We start from the raw sequence: 14,910 nt of genomic DNA on the forward strand, positions 1-14,910 counted from the left end.
ATCCCATTAATTTTACAAAAAAATAATAAGCTTGCATAATATCATGATTTAGCAAAATAACTTTTTCAAATTATTAGTATTAATGCACGCGTGTTTAATATAGTACACAAATAGTAATTATAGCCATAATTTTCATGCACGCGAGTAAAAGTGTCTAATGGATAGAAGCAAACGAGAATTGATAGTTGAAACACATACGCACACGCTATACATACGTATGAATGAAACGCAGATACAGCAATAAAAGGATAAGATTGCTTATTCAGTTTATACCTTTAAACGTTTCAATCGTTTCAATTTAAGATCAAGCCCTCTCTTGCGCAAAGCTTCTCAATTATTCAGCCAATCTCGAGGAAAAAAATCTTGCCACGAAAATCCATCTAGTCGACGTTGCCACTTTAAATAAGGTATTCGTACATTAGTAGCCTGAATCTCAGGCCACCACGCATACGTATCAAATCGTACGTGGCGTAAATTGCGAGACATTTCCCTGCGGATATACCGCAAAGCGACTTGGATCGAATTCGTCCCAATCTCCTTAAGTGCAACTGCCGCTTAAACTCGCGGTATGTGCGGCAAAAATATGACAGTTGCAGACGCGCCCGACGTTTTACGGAAGCTTCCGCCGCGATATTTTTAGCGAGAGACGTACCGAATTACCTTCGAATTTGAAACGATTCAATTATAGATCGCCAATTAAATGCGTGCGCTCTGTTACGAGAAAAAAAATATATATATTTTATATTAACAGTTTTTTAAGCGCGACTTTTCACGATCCAAAAAAATCAGCTGTATAGCTGACTTGACGTATCGGAAATTCGAAAGATGTAGAGAAGATAGACGGGGTACACGAATCGAACCGGAAGAGGTTGTCGAACGAGAAAGATACGCTATGCGATGTATGCGGAGGTGTGGGTTCCCGGTATCCGATGGTGCGCGGTGGGATGGAAGCACGAGGGCACCGATATTGGGTTAGTTTTTGCCGGCGGTTTCTAGTTTCCCGAGTAGTGCAATGAGGTCTTGCGCGTTTCGCCCGTAGACGACCATCACGTTCCACATCGGAGCTATGGATATATACGCTGCGATCAATTTCGCTATTTTAACGGCACGGTATAGAAACCAAGTGCGACCAAATGCTTCGAATTCAACTCCGAGTCTCCCAAACTCGCTCGATCGAAATGTCACGCAATGGCTTAATTAATGATATCGCGGAACGGAGCACGGGCAACTTTACTTTAGAAGAGTGTTTGCAAAAGAAAAGTTGGGAGGGGGTGCGCTTAGGATAGACACGGAAATGCAACAGGATGCATTGGCTCGGACCGTAAATGGACGGACGGCTTTTTCCATTGGATCGCCTAGAAATAAATATAACGCTCTCTTAAGATTTAATCGGCTCTCGATCGATTTTCACGAGATCGCGAGATACTCGCAACAAATAATTAAAAATTTGATAACAGTGTGAAATATTTCTATCAAATTTATTTATTATTAATTATATTGATTCCCACAAATATTTCATATTAAGAAGTTTAGCGCTTTATATGAATAGTTTGCGATAAATATAGGATTCTGATAATTTATAACAATAACAATTATTCAGCGACCACTTGGATTTATGATTATAGTCGTAAATTAAATTTATGTAAATATATTTGTTTTAAAATTCGAAATTCTTTATTTATTTTGTTGTACTTTTTTTAAGCCAAAATAAATCCATTAAAATGAAATGAATATCATTTTATCATTAAAGGAAAAGGTAGGAATATAAATAAGAAGACGAAATTTTATTGATATAAAATAGTGAATCTCTCTCTTTCTCTCTCTTTCTTTTACTCACTCACTCTCTCTCTCTCTCTCTCTCTCTCTCTCTCACACGTATGTCGTTGACTCTTTTGGCTTCAAAGCCCACGCGAAAGCCGATAACGGTATGGTAATGGTGAACACACCATCGTCAGAGGTTTAACTTTCATTAAGGTCGGCAAGTGTGACCTTTCCATCCATTGGTCCCTTATCTACCTGTCGACGCACCAAAACCGTGACTTTTTCTCATCTTCAACACGTCCTCCTTTAAATATCCTTCTTAAGTCCTACATGCCGGCGATCTATGGCCATATTTTTCTGAGCAACGAGTGGAATTTCGCGAATAATATTATATTACTATCCAACAATAGCAGAAGATTCTGAATCCTCAGAACAGACACCATATCGTATTGATCGATCTGGAATTAACGCAGACATGCGTAAAATGAAACGAATTAATTTCAATATTCAACGTAATTAAATAAATCGCGATTTATTTATTTATTGAAAATTTATATAATAAATATTTAAAGAAAAAACGAGAGAAAGAAAACGTATAATATTAAAGGAAATTGTAGAAAAAAGTATTGTCATATAATCGATGTAATTATATTTTCTAAAATCGTATTCATGAATCATGAAATCATATATTTTGACATTTGTATTCTAGAAGAAAAAAAAATTAATGATAGATAAAAAAATAATAATATTTTCCTTTTTTTCTTTTTTCTTTTTCTTTCTTCTCAAACCACCTTCTTAAACAGATCTTAAACAGACGAGCGAGCGTTACATTCTCGGACATCTCCTGCAAATTTTCGCATCAACTCGCTCGATGTGCGTCCCGCGGCCCCAGCACAGGCGGCACAATGTTGCTTTTATACGGGTGACGCGGCCCACATCATGCGAAGGCCGTCGACCTGCAAAAAGGGCGAAACAACTTGGCCGGGCCTGATAGCCATGGCAATCAATCTGTTAATATCGACTCAGGGTACACCGATTAAGGTACCCGAGCAACCACGAAAGGCGAATAACCCGCTTGCAAATAATCAACGATGGGAAGAGAGAGGAGACGGATGCGAGATTATATTGGTAAATTATTACAAGAGTATAGGGTGTTTAAAATACTGGAGCATATTTCTTCCCACACATAAGAGATTCAAAGTAAAAGATATCAGTTATTAATTATTATGAAAGATATAAGCATCGCGTTCTCGTGTACAATTTATATTTAAAAATTTTAATAATAAATTCTTTCTTGTCACAGAAAAAGAAAAAATCATAAAAATTTTACCTTAGCTTGTAAAATATTGTCAGTCTAAAAGAAAAGTCATTCTTTTCCCGTTCAAAATCGATCTTTCGCGACGAAGAAATAAAACTAGCTCGTATCACATTCTCTGATGCTGTTATTCAAACATATTCGAAACATCCTGTATAAACGCTGCGCCGCGCAAAAATCTCGTCTCGCGTGGATCCCATCATTTTTCATCGCGCCGAAGGATTTCTTCGCCGAGCGTGTGAAAAATCGCACGCGTGGGCGACGATATCGTCGGAGAGCATTGTCGAAGCCGGTGTTGCATCAAAAACAAACGGGATCGGCGCTTTTAATGATCCGTTCGGCCTTACCGTAAACGTGAAGATCGACGACGGACGACGAGAATGGAGCGAAGGGATTCCTCTGCAACATTGTTCGCGCTCTTGACCCGGAAAAAGATCTTCGATATAATCCGCTCGCCGAGGGATGAGCTTTTACCGACTAATCGTATCGCAATAATGTACACTTTCCATTCCGATCGTTCACATTTTCATCGGAATCGTCGATGTTATTTATATTGTATATTCCTAAACCAATGTCGATCGCAACACAAGAGACTCGAGTGTGCGGTTTCTCGACGTTGAGAGACTATTGTACCTTTTCCATGCAGAGAACTTATCACGTTACATAAATTCGATGATTCTTCGAATCATGGTAAATTTATTCTCCATTCGACGGAGTACGAAGGAAACATCCCCCTAAAAAGTATCTTATAAAGCAGACTTTATAAGATCGAACGATAAGCGTGGATTAAGCTTGATCATTATCCGCCCACGCTCGGAGTTGCATTTCGAATCGAATACGAAAAACGTGAGAAGGGTAAAAAGTACCGTCGTTCGATGACCTCGAAGGAATCTTTAATTCGCGTTCCTCTCCGTGTCAGTTCTTCGTAATGGCGGGCTTTTGCGCGATGGAACCGAGAATCCGAGACGTGAGCTCGTCGGAAAAAGCCTGTAAGAGATTGCGAGAGGAGAAAGAGGTAAAAGGTAAAAGGTAGAAGATGGTAAAGCGGGAGAGAAACGAAATAGCGGTGCTATCCTCCACGGACTTTTCTCCCATCTCTCCCCTCTCCCTCTCGCTCTTTCTTTCTTTCTTTCTTGGTCATTTTGCTGGCAACTTTGTTTCGTCGGCACTTTCAGCCGGATATCATGAGACGTCACTTTCCGCCGAGAACAGTGCGCAGACTTAACATTTTGATGGATAACCATAATATGTAAAGATATGGAGAAAGATATCATTTTTTTGCTTAATTTGTCTCGAAATATTGTACTAAGATATTACATATGTATATGAATAAATAATTTAGAAAGTAAAATTTATTTTTTGTTTAATGACATTTGAAGATTTATGGTTATACATCTAGCAAACCGGAGATGCAGTTAAGGGTAATTGGAATAAGCGGCGTTCTTCTTTGAAAATTATTATACATTAACGGGCCCGTCGCTTGTCCGCGAATAACTTAGAAATATTAATGCGCCGAGGATTGAAGAGAGGAGAGAGGTCGACAAAGAAGATAAGACACACCGGTGCTGCAGTTCCTTTTCGGCGGGCAACTTTGTTGCAGGAACATTTCTCTCGTTAATCACGCAATTTTTCAGTCTGACAGGAAACACCCTCTTTCGAAGCTTCATCGATTAATCTCGGAGCGCGCAGACTTACGGCTGCCTGTGAATCCCCGGTGTTACTTTAGGAACGAAAACGTTCACGACAATTGCGCGCATACAAATTCTAAATCAGTTTACTTCTATGATTAATTTCGCCGCTTATTCGACACTTATCGCTGAATTCTTTAGCAGCCCCGTCCTGGTATATCATTTATTATCTTATTCATTATTAATAGCGTATAGAATACATTATCGGAAGAAGGATCGTTACTTTGAAAGATAAGTATCAGTTGTTTATCGATCCTTTTTTGCTCCCTTCGTCTCGCCGATTCTTTTTTCCGACGTGAGAGCGTTGCGGGGCCTCCGGGTCCAGACCTTTATTCGCCGCGAGAAATTTATTTCACCGACATTGAAACTAAATTACGCTATAAATTAATCTTAAATTCGTGTTTTTAATGCATCCCGAGTTAACTATCTCCGGAGTTTCATTCACCCACACTTGAATCCGCTATCGATTTCAACAATTTTGATTTTTCTCCGCGATCTCTTTGCTCCACACCTGTAATTAAATGGCAGCAAACAATTAAACATTTTTTTTAATCTTTCATGTAAAAGTTATATTTTAATATATCAATCTCTCAAGAAAAATATATATGCAATAAATACAAAAAATAAATAAACTAATATAAAATATACAATAAAAATCAATTTATATTATTATATTAATATTATATATATATATTTCTTATTAATATAATGTAACATAAATAAAATATAATAATTTATATTCTCCGCAATAAAAAAAAGGAAAAAAATGTTTAGCATATCGGGGTCTCTTAGTTTATAATCAAGTCGCATCAAGCTCGACAAATAAATTGCAAAATTTATTTATTGCAATCAATTTATTATATATTCCAGGAAAATATTTTGCATTAAAGGGAGTCATTTTAATATCATATTTCCATCAAGCGGCGCGATCGGGTAAGCCAGCATCATAAATCAGGCCCGATGGGAGCTAATAATTGCAGAATTTACGGAACCGCAAACACTTCGAGCGAAACTGCAAACGCAATCAGTTCGCACACAGGAAATTTGTCATTCTCGTGTACGAGTTTGACCGCTTCAATTAAGGATAATCGAAATAAACGCGCGAAGCGAGATGACACGAGTTGCATATCGTGTTTTGTCAGGTAAAAAAAAATGCATCCCATTTAATCGCCGATAGCGCGTAATCATTACGCGATTAAATTCACATCTAAATTTCGATACATCATGATCTCCGCGCGATAATATTTTCCGCGAGCTAAAATTATTTCATTAGGGAAATCAAGATATTATGTCATGTCCTTTCATTGACGTCATTTTATAATTATCAAATTAATAATTATCGCACATTTGTAGCGTATAATATGCTCCATACCGGATGAATTAAAACAGAGTGATAAATTTGCGATGCGATACATAGCTTCTATACAATTCGAGGCCGCATAAAAATGCAATTAAAATTTGCATTTATTCGTTTCGATTTTAATGACCGAATTTAACAGTCCCTTAATAAGTCCTATTGAATCGAGATGCATTCGTCGAATCGTACAGAAATTAATATAATCTCTCGCCTTACCGTATGATCGTTTCAATATCATCGATATAACTTCATCCGTCATGATCAATCCTGGACGCATCGATCTATGCTTTGACAGATGCTCATCCCGTTAGAATCCTGGAGCGCCAAAGTTCCAATATAATTTACGACTGGCACGTGCAATGTGACGTGTATATATGTACGTACATACGTATCAAGTCAGAGAAAATAACTACGTAATTACGAATAGTTTTAAACTAATCACATTATATATTGGATATAATTAAAAATGTTATAATTGTTTTTTTTCCTCTGCAAAAATCGCAGTTGTGTTCTCTTTCATGTTTAATGGATTATCAAGGATACGGCGGTTCGAAAGGAGTTTTTAATCGGGAAATCGATAATAAGATGCTTTATTAATAAAACAGAAGAATCAACAGAACGCGCGTGTGTGAGTGACCAGTCAGGTACAATTTATGTCGTACATAAACTCAACGCACATTGCAACGTGTGCGTGCAAAACGTAACGCCAAATGCTTAATTAAGGTAATAGCGATGGCGCGCTCACGCAATATCGTCTCAAGTACGTATAATTCATTTATATATAAATACGTATGGGCGTATAATGTGTATATATATGAAGTATATACTACTATATCGTATGTATGCGTGAGTCACACCCACACACACAATTATATATATATATATATATATATATGTATGTATGTATGTATGTATGTATGTATGTATATATATTTGCGTGTGGGTGCGCGATACTTTGACTACGCCTAATTACGATCGCTACGAACAAGGGCATCGTGATACAGGGTGTGAGTTGTTAGTACGTACGCGATATGTTTGGTAACTGATAGAGTGTAAGACTAGTGTTAGTGTTAAGCTAGAGTGTTTACGTTGCGTGACACCTAGGATACTTTACAGAGCATCCCGCCGGTCCTCGAAGATCTTTTATAAGTAAAAAATAAAAATTAAAAAAACTCGAGAAAAACCATCGTCATTCTCGATATAGCGCGAGGAGTTCGGTGTTCTTTTACAACATTTGCAATATTATCGAAGAACGGGATTCGCACGAGGAGTGAATGGAAATTTGAACCGTGTAGAAATGAACGAGGATGGAACGACGAGAATTAGAATATTATTTTGCCGGCGATCGACGTTACAATAAATACGAAAGTTCTATAGAATAAATATAAATAATTGAAGACGAAAAGTCTCGAAAATATCAAATATATGTCAAACGTGTTAAAGGGAGATTGAATGGCATATTGGATTGATTAATGAGATTTTTCGCCTTCGATTTCTGCATCTAACGCAATATAAATACGATAAATATCTAAAAAGAGAAATCTATCTTTAACATCAAAATCCTCTATAAATTACATCGACCAATTGTCGTGCGATACAAGATATCTCAGCAGCTACAAAGCTTTCTTTTGCGACAAATAAAACGTTCTGCTGAAATATTGAGGCGCCAATCAAAGATTTTGCAGAATCAATCTTTAGCAAAATATCTCAATATTATCGAATTTTAGAAGCGGATCCTCCCGTTTTAAAGGTGCAGTAATCATATTGAAAAGAGTAAAAATTGCATTGAAAGGATAACTTTTTGAATTAATCTTCGCCATGTCAATTCGTCAAAAAGAAATCCGTTACTTCTGCGATATCCTGTATTTCTTTCTATTCAACTACGCCGCATGGTAAATAATATTGTTATATGCATATAGCACACGATCATAAGCTTTACGTCTGCGTCGCAATTAAACGATTGCCCGGACCGGTCCGAGATGCGGCTTTACGTCCTCAATGATAGTAGCTATGTAGCCAGTAATCCGCCATGGTAATATTGTTCCGCGATAATCGTAAACGGGTTCGTTTAATATTTAGATTGTGAAAGAAAGCGCGCGCCGTAAAACAGCGAGTGAAACGCGATTTTCAATTCACGCTCATTCGCTGCATATACATTCGCGATCCCGGTAACTATCGTCGAGGGTAAAAACAGGTCGAATGCGCGATCAGAATCGTCGAGCGATCGCTTATTCCGCGCTGACGCGTGTAACATGTATACAGGATATCCCATATAGACAGGATACAGACAGTATCGTATCCCTTATCAAAAAATTAGCATCTTTTTCCTTTGGCAAAATTTCCGGAAATGCATTTTTGCGGATTTCAAGATATCTTATTTATTTTATACGCCAACAGAGTGAATTCGTTGTTTCTTGATTTTTCGCGTAAATGATTTTTGATGCAAAAATTTCAGTAATTCCGTTGTAATTAATTTTACCATTTTTATAATACAATGTAAATAATAATGTCTATATGTTTAATGTATATTAAATTTAATTATAACAGAATTACAAAAACTTTTACACGAATAATAAAATGCATAAAGTTTTACGCAGAAAGCAAATGCATTGTATTGTATTGTATAAAAGAAATATAAGATACCTCGAGAAAAATGATACATTTCCGGAAATATTGTCAAAGGAAAAAGATGCTTGTTTTTTGATAAGGAATATCGGTACTATCAGTTTGTATGTTATCTATATATGTATGAGATATCCTACATACATATATATATATATATATATATATATATATATATATATATATAATTATGCTCTTATATATATACATACCTAACGTTATGTATACTGGCACATATGAAATTGGCGTGCTTTTCTCATCGTGGATGAAAGCGTGTGGCAGGACACGGAGAGAATTGCCTGGTTGAGCCTCTGTTATCCGGTGACAGCGAGGATTTGTCATCACCGTGAGATGATACTCGTCGATCTCGAGTAAACGAACGCGTTGACGCGCGACGATCCGTAAAAATATATATCTACTCGTAAAGATAGATGAAAAAAAAACAATCTTTCTCCACACACGCGACCACGAAAAAATGCAAGGTGGCGACAAGATCCGCCAAGTAGCGCGATTTAATGAGAAATTTGGAAATGAATCATCTTCGCGCGACAAAGATCCAAATTACTCGAGAAATCTCAGTACGTGATGGATGCGCGAATTTGTAACCAACCTTTATAGGACGCGCAGTGATGAATCATTGACACAGAGAGTCTAAAAAAATAAATAAATAAATAAAACGTAATTAATCGCATCGTTAATTGCCTCGAATCTCTCACGTCGATTGTTATACGATTATAATAGTCTCGACGCTGATGGAATTATAGTTGCGGCACACACACCTCGTGTCGCAAAACTTTATGCATGTTTAATACGCGAAATAAAATTAATTAATGGCATACCTATCCTATGTATATATATATTACGCAAAATAAATAATAAATTATCTGAAAAGTATTCATTAATATAACAATCATAATAATTATAAAAGTAATGGGCATGACCAAAGCGACGAATTATATTTCAATAATTTAAATAAATTATTATTATTGCGATAAATATTTATATCCATTTACCGTACACTTGTCATCCCGTATGTAATTCGATATCGTTATCTATAAATCTTTAAATACGTAAATCCGCTCAGGTTGCCCATAGGAGCGGTATTTAAAAAAAGTGAAAAAAAAGTACATAGAGGCATTCAATATCACGGAACGATAAACAGGATAAATGACAATGTAAAACCTCGTTTACCGGTGTGTTGAAGTTACACATATCTCCCGGATAGCTTCCGCATTGGAATTGGAAAACGTTGCTAGGAAGATCAGCCGCATGAAACTTCGATCCCTATATCTCGCGCGTAATCGACTTTCGTCGATTTTCATCCAACGGCTTCGCATGTAAGCAACAATCGAATATAAATCGAGAGACTCTTCGCTTCTTTCGAAAGTTTTCGCCCCTACTGAAAGAACGGCGGTTGCCCTTCCGCCGCAAGGAGGACGCGGAAAGTGCCCTCAGCATCCATTTACGAAGCTTGGTATCCCCCCTCACGGGAGAATTGCGCGCAAACGACGGATTCTTAATTGATCTCGATGCTCGCGACCGAATTGGACGCGTGACGCTCGTCTTCCATCGAGGGCGACACAGTGAAGCCGCTCAAGCCACTCTCGACTAGGCTCATGAGACTGTCTTCCCGGCGAGAGGAAACGCGCTTTTCCTCGGCGCGCGCCCTCTCCACCTCCAGCTTCTTCTTCTCAGCGGCCAGATCGACAGCGCCGTTTTTTGTGTTCTCGTGAATCAACTGTTCCAGCTTTGATAGCTGTCGCTCGGTTGCGCTCTCGACGATCTCGTTGTTCTCTACGGGCACGCCGTGCTTGTTCACTGTCGGCTTGTAGGTCTTTACTTTCGAATGGCCTTGGATAATGAGGTACATTGGACCGCGGATTGGTTTGGCCGGTTGTTTGTAGTGCGAGAATATCGGATCGGTAGTCAGACTTGGCACTGTCGTGGTTCGCGGTGGGATGGTCGTCGATGGCGCAAGAGTCGTCGACATCCTCGTGGTCTCTTCGGCGCCGAGGATCTTCACTAAGGGAGACTGATTGGGCCTTGTGCTCTCCCGGTGATCCATAGTAGGCGTATATTCCGCGATCAACGAAATTGTCGGCGTGAATGGCGACGAAGTAGTCATTGAGTCGACAATTGTCGCGGATGATCGAGACGGCTGATGGTCAATCGTCAGCCGCTCACCGGATCCGGTGGTCTGCGTATCGAAAGTCGATGGCAACGGTGGGTTGGTAAAGGTCACGGGAAATGATTGCGGAGATTGTTGATAAGCCTGTTCTGTGCTCGGCAATGGCGGCATCATGTCCTTGATAGGTGACGCGTGTATGTGCGCCATAGGCGGCGCCATGTGGAACATGGATATCGGCGAGGATGGCCGGAAGCCAGGACGCATGCTGCCGATAAAGTGCATCATGGCATGATTCGGTCCGGTCTGAAGACGCATCATCGATTGAGAAGCCGCCGGAGGGACGAACATGTGCGGAGAATTACCTATGTGTTTGGAGGGCATTACCGGAACGGAAGGCGAATGCGGAAGTTGATGTGGTGCAAGCTGCGAAGGCGATATCATTTTGTTCGACACAGAGGAAAGGGACGGATGATCTTCTGTTAAGATCGGTAAACTTGTTATCGCGTTCCTCGTTGGCTGCATTTGAAACTTTGACGCTTGATGAGTCGTCTTTGTCATCTCGGATGTGGCGGGACTCTCCGAAGCGTGGATAGTTGTGGCTGATTCTGAACTCAAAGACGAGTTCTTCTCGATATAATTCGTCGGCATTACTACGGCGACCGGGCCTTTCTTCGCTTTGTGCGTTTCCAGATCCGTGATGCTGGACGGCGAGTTGGCGACGACAATGTGCATCTTTGGCGAGGATTGCACGTCAGTCACAGTTTCCTCTTCCCGTTCGGTAGAATCTACAGTCGTAGTGGAGACGATAAACGTTTGCGGGACGCTTTCTGACATCGACGAGAACGTCGCCTCAGTGCTGATTTCCTTCTGACCCACGACTACTTCCTCATTTTCATCATTATTATCATCTACAATGATATTCGCGTTTTGACCGACAACAACCTCGTGATTGGACGAGGCTGCGGGTTGATGATCGATCTCGTAGCGATCTTTCGAGTAATCCGTTGTCTGCCGCGCGACCTGATTAACGTCCGGAGGAAATCCCGGGGTGGAAGATGATGTGGGCTCGCTATTGCCGAGCCATCCGCCGGACAGAGTCTGCGTCGATTGATAAATCAAATTCGATTTTTCAAAGGACACGGATGGCGCGGTGGTCGCCTCGTATCTCGATATGGTGCTCTGCGACACGGACGGTATATATACGCTCTTAATGGTCTCAACCTTGCTCGCCGGCGCCTTGGACGTGGAATACGGTCGCTGCGAAGGTGCAGGGGAATAGTGTCCATAATCCTTCGAGAGCGATCCATAATACTGCGCATCCTGAAGAACGGGCCCCTCCTCCGTCTGCGTGCTAAACGGCTGGGGTGCGTCTGCGTAGCCGATTACCTTATCCCTGGACGCGCCGACCTTGAAACCAGTAGACGTTTCGATCTTCTGTATCATCGGCGGCGGCATCATCATGGTATATGGCTTGATCTTCTGACCGTAGTACGAGCTCGGATAATAACTAGCCGGTAGCGATTGCAATCTGTTCTGATTTCTATAATCGACCAAGCCGTTTCGGAAGCTAGTGGTGCGGACGACCTTGGGCGGCTCGGCGCCAGCATTGCCGGTGAAGTCGTTCCTGTACACGGTCGTATCTTGGCTGCCGGTTCGCGTAAACTTGGGTCCGTCCACAAATTTTAGAAACTGCTCGGGTATCTTCGGACTGGTCTTCTTGGCGGTCACGCCTAATACGAGGATATCGCGCTTAGATGACGGCTCAGTTGTGCGTTGTTGATGCGAGTCCAGCCAGTATTGCACCCTGTCGAGGACCGGAGGCACGTAGTCGAAAGTCGGGTTGTTCTTCAGGGGATCGCCGCGACCCAGCGGCGTCCACTCGTCGTAGTCCATCCTGGGCGAGAATATCCGCGGCCGGCTGTCATTCTGGCCGCCTGCGAACAGAAATTTCAGGGGGTCGTCATGACCGATTAAAAAGCCGGCGTGGTTCATCGCGTGGGTCAACGGCGGTGACCTTCGTCCTACGAGTGCGAGGAGAATAGCGAGAAAAAGGACCGACGATAGAGAGAGAGTAGCCAATTATACTTGAACCGGCGCGCACAAACGAAGACTTGAGTAATGAGATCCGTCGTCGTGATTAATCATTTTTAATTTTATTATAGCGCGCTCTCGCTCGATTAATTTATCCTATCGGCATCACTAACGTCACGATCCTCTAGGCTGCATAAATTTATAGGATGTTAGGTACACATATGAGAAAGAGAAAGAGAGGAGAGAGAGAGACAGAGAGACAGAGAGACGTGTCTCAATGAGAATCGATAAACTCGCGCGCGCGAATAGCCATGTCGTATAAATTTGTGTTTCTAGAATACGCATATATTCCCGTTTACGCGTCCGCACTTTCGTTTAACATTATCGTCAGGCTATAGACGATGTCATATACATTGCGAATCATTCGACATATCGACGATCTCGGATATAGTCTCTCGACAATATTGCGAGAGAGTCCACAATAAAACTCGAAGATGCCATGACTAAATTTATCTAAAATATCCCATCTGAAATTATTCATTTCGTGAGAACGTTCAGCATTAAATAGTCAAAGATTAGATCAGCAATGTGTGTCACGTGGAAACATATTGAGAGATGTTTCAAGTATCTCTTCTCTCTTCAGTGAACTTTATAAACATTTAAAGCCACAGTATTTTCAATATATCTGCGTGAAAAAAAAGAGACGTCCAAGAAGATAACGTTAAGTAGCCCACTCTTCGTACATCGTGAGAAGAATCCTGTTACAAAATTGCAATTCACGTCGTGTGGTATCTGGGGTTCCCAGCGACGTTAACGAACCCACGAACCGGGAGAAACGATGACGGCCCGTCATCCTCCCGCGAAAGAGAGAGTCTCTTAAACGCGCGAGAAGAGGCGCCTCTTCAACGTCGAACGGAAACGTCGGGGACGTCTCGCGTGTTCAAGTGTTGACGGGCATCGCGTTTAAAGTGATAGGCACATATCGGTCGTAAGGGTATAACGATCGGTTATCGTCGAGCGTGATTGCCATCTTTAACGACCGACTCGTTGAACTACGGTAACGATCGGCTGCCTCCTGTCGCGATTTATGAGAATAGCGCGATGAGAACAGGAGGACGACGCCGGGGATCATTCTCCCGGCGAGGTCTATTTCCAGCAAATCGATTTTTCCGGGGACTCTCCAACAGTGTCGCCTCCAAAGACACGCGATCGTCGCGGAGGCGGTGACGTGTGTGTACGCGGGAGAGTGGATTGAGAGCGCGCCGTGAAAGAATAATGACGAGGTTTACATTTAATTCTCGGTCATTCGATGCTCAACGTCACCCCGTAATTGGCCACGACGTCGCACTCGCGTATAAAGTTTCACGCGACGCCGCGCGCGGATACCGGGAACGAGATGAGCAGCGGATCGCACCGTCACTTACGCCCAATATCTCACGAGAAAACGTCCCGATAATGGCCGGCCGGCGTTTTCTCTCCGGTATTATCGAGGCGATCGACGGTTTCTATCTCTACGGTACACGCTGTAAACGCCGGACGTCGGGCATTTAAAGGCCGCGGATGCTGCAGCCAGCTAGCAGCTATACGCGCGATGCTTAATGCGTTCCACGGGATTTGACGCAAGTGCCACTGACATCTCGAGTGTCGGGGAGAAATCTTACCGTCGCGATCGACGCGGATGTTTATCGCGCGACGATCCTTGAAACAGGAAACAAGATCTTCGGACATTCCTGGTTTCAATAGGGAGCGATGTTGGCGCGCGCAATCTGTCAAAAATCAATCGAGATAATCGATGTATAAAATAAAATTAATAACATACCTATACAAGTCCACCTATCTCTATACATAACTCGTGAGTTTCTACAGATGAGAGAGTGACGTAAATGAGATCCTAGAAATTTCAATCACGCTCGACTTTGCACGGCTGCAAACTGGTGCAACCGGAATTTAGCGATAAGAAATAATTAGAAAGACGGGGAAAAAAGTCAACGATCGTTAGCCGTAACAC

The 14,910-nt window shown here is 41.4% G+C and overlaps 1 protein-coding gene across 3 annotated transcripts in view; it reads right to left on the minus strand.

The window, feature by feature from the left end:
• Positions 1–5,529: 5,529 nt before the first annotated feature.
• LOC138942205 (uncharacterized) overlaps positions 5,530–14,910 on the minus strand; it is a 54,161-nt gene continuing 44,780 nt past the window's right edge. For all 3 annotated transcript variants that reach the window (XM_070312255.1, XM_070312253.1, XM_070312254.1), the window contains exon 5: positions 5,530–12,805. In XM_070312255.1, coding sequence (XP_070168356.1) covers positions 10,260–12,805 — 2,546 coding nt within the window. In that variant the 3' untranslated portion in view covers positions 5,530–10,259. The remainder of the gene's footprint in view (positions 12,806–14,910) is intronic.

This window comes from Polyergus mexicanus, unplaced genomic scaffold (assembly GCF_030449975.1).
Source record: "Polyergus mexicanus isolate NDT 795.1 unplaced genomic scaffold, iyPolMexi1.0 SCAF_22, whole genome shotgun sequence".
Lineage (NCBI taxonomy): Eukaryota > Metazoa > Arthropoda > Insecta > Hymenoptera > Formicidae > Polyergus > Polyergus mexicanus.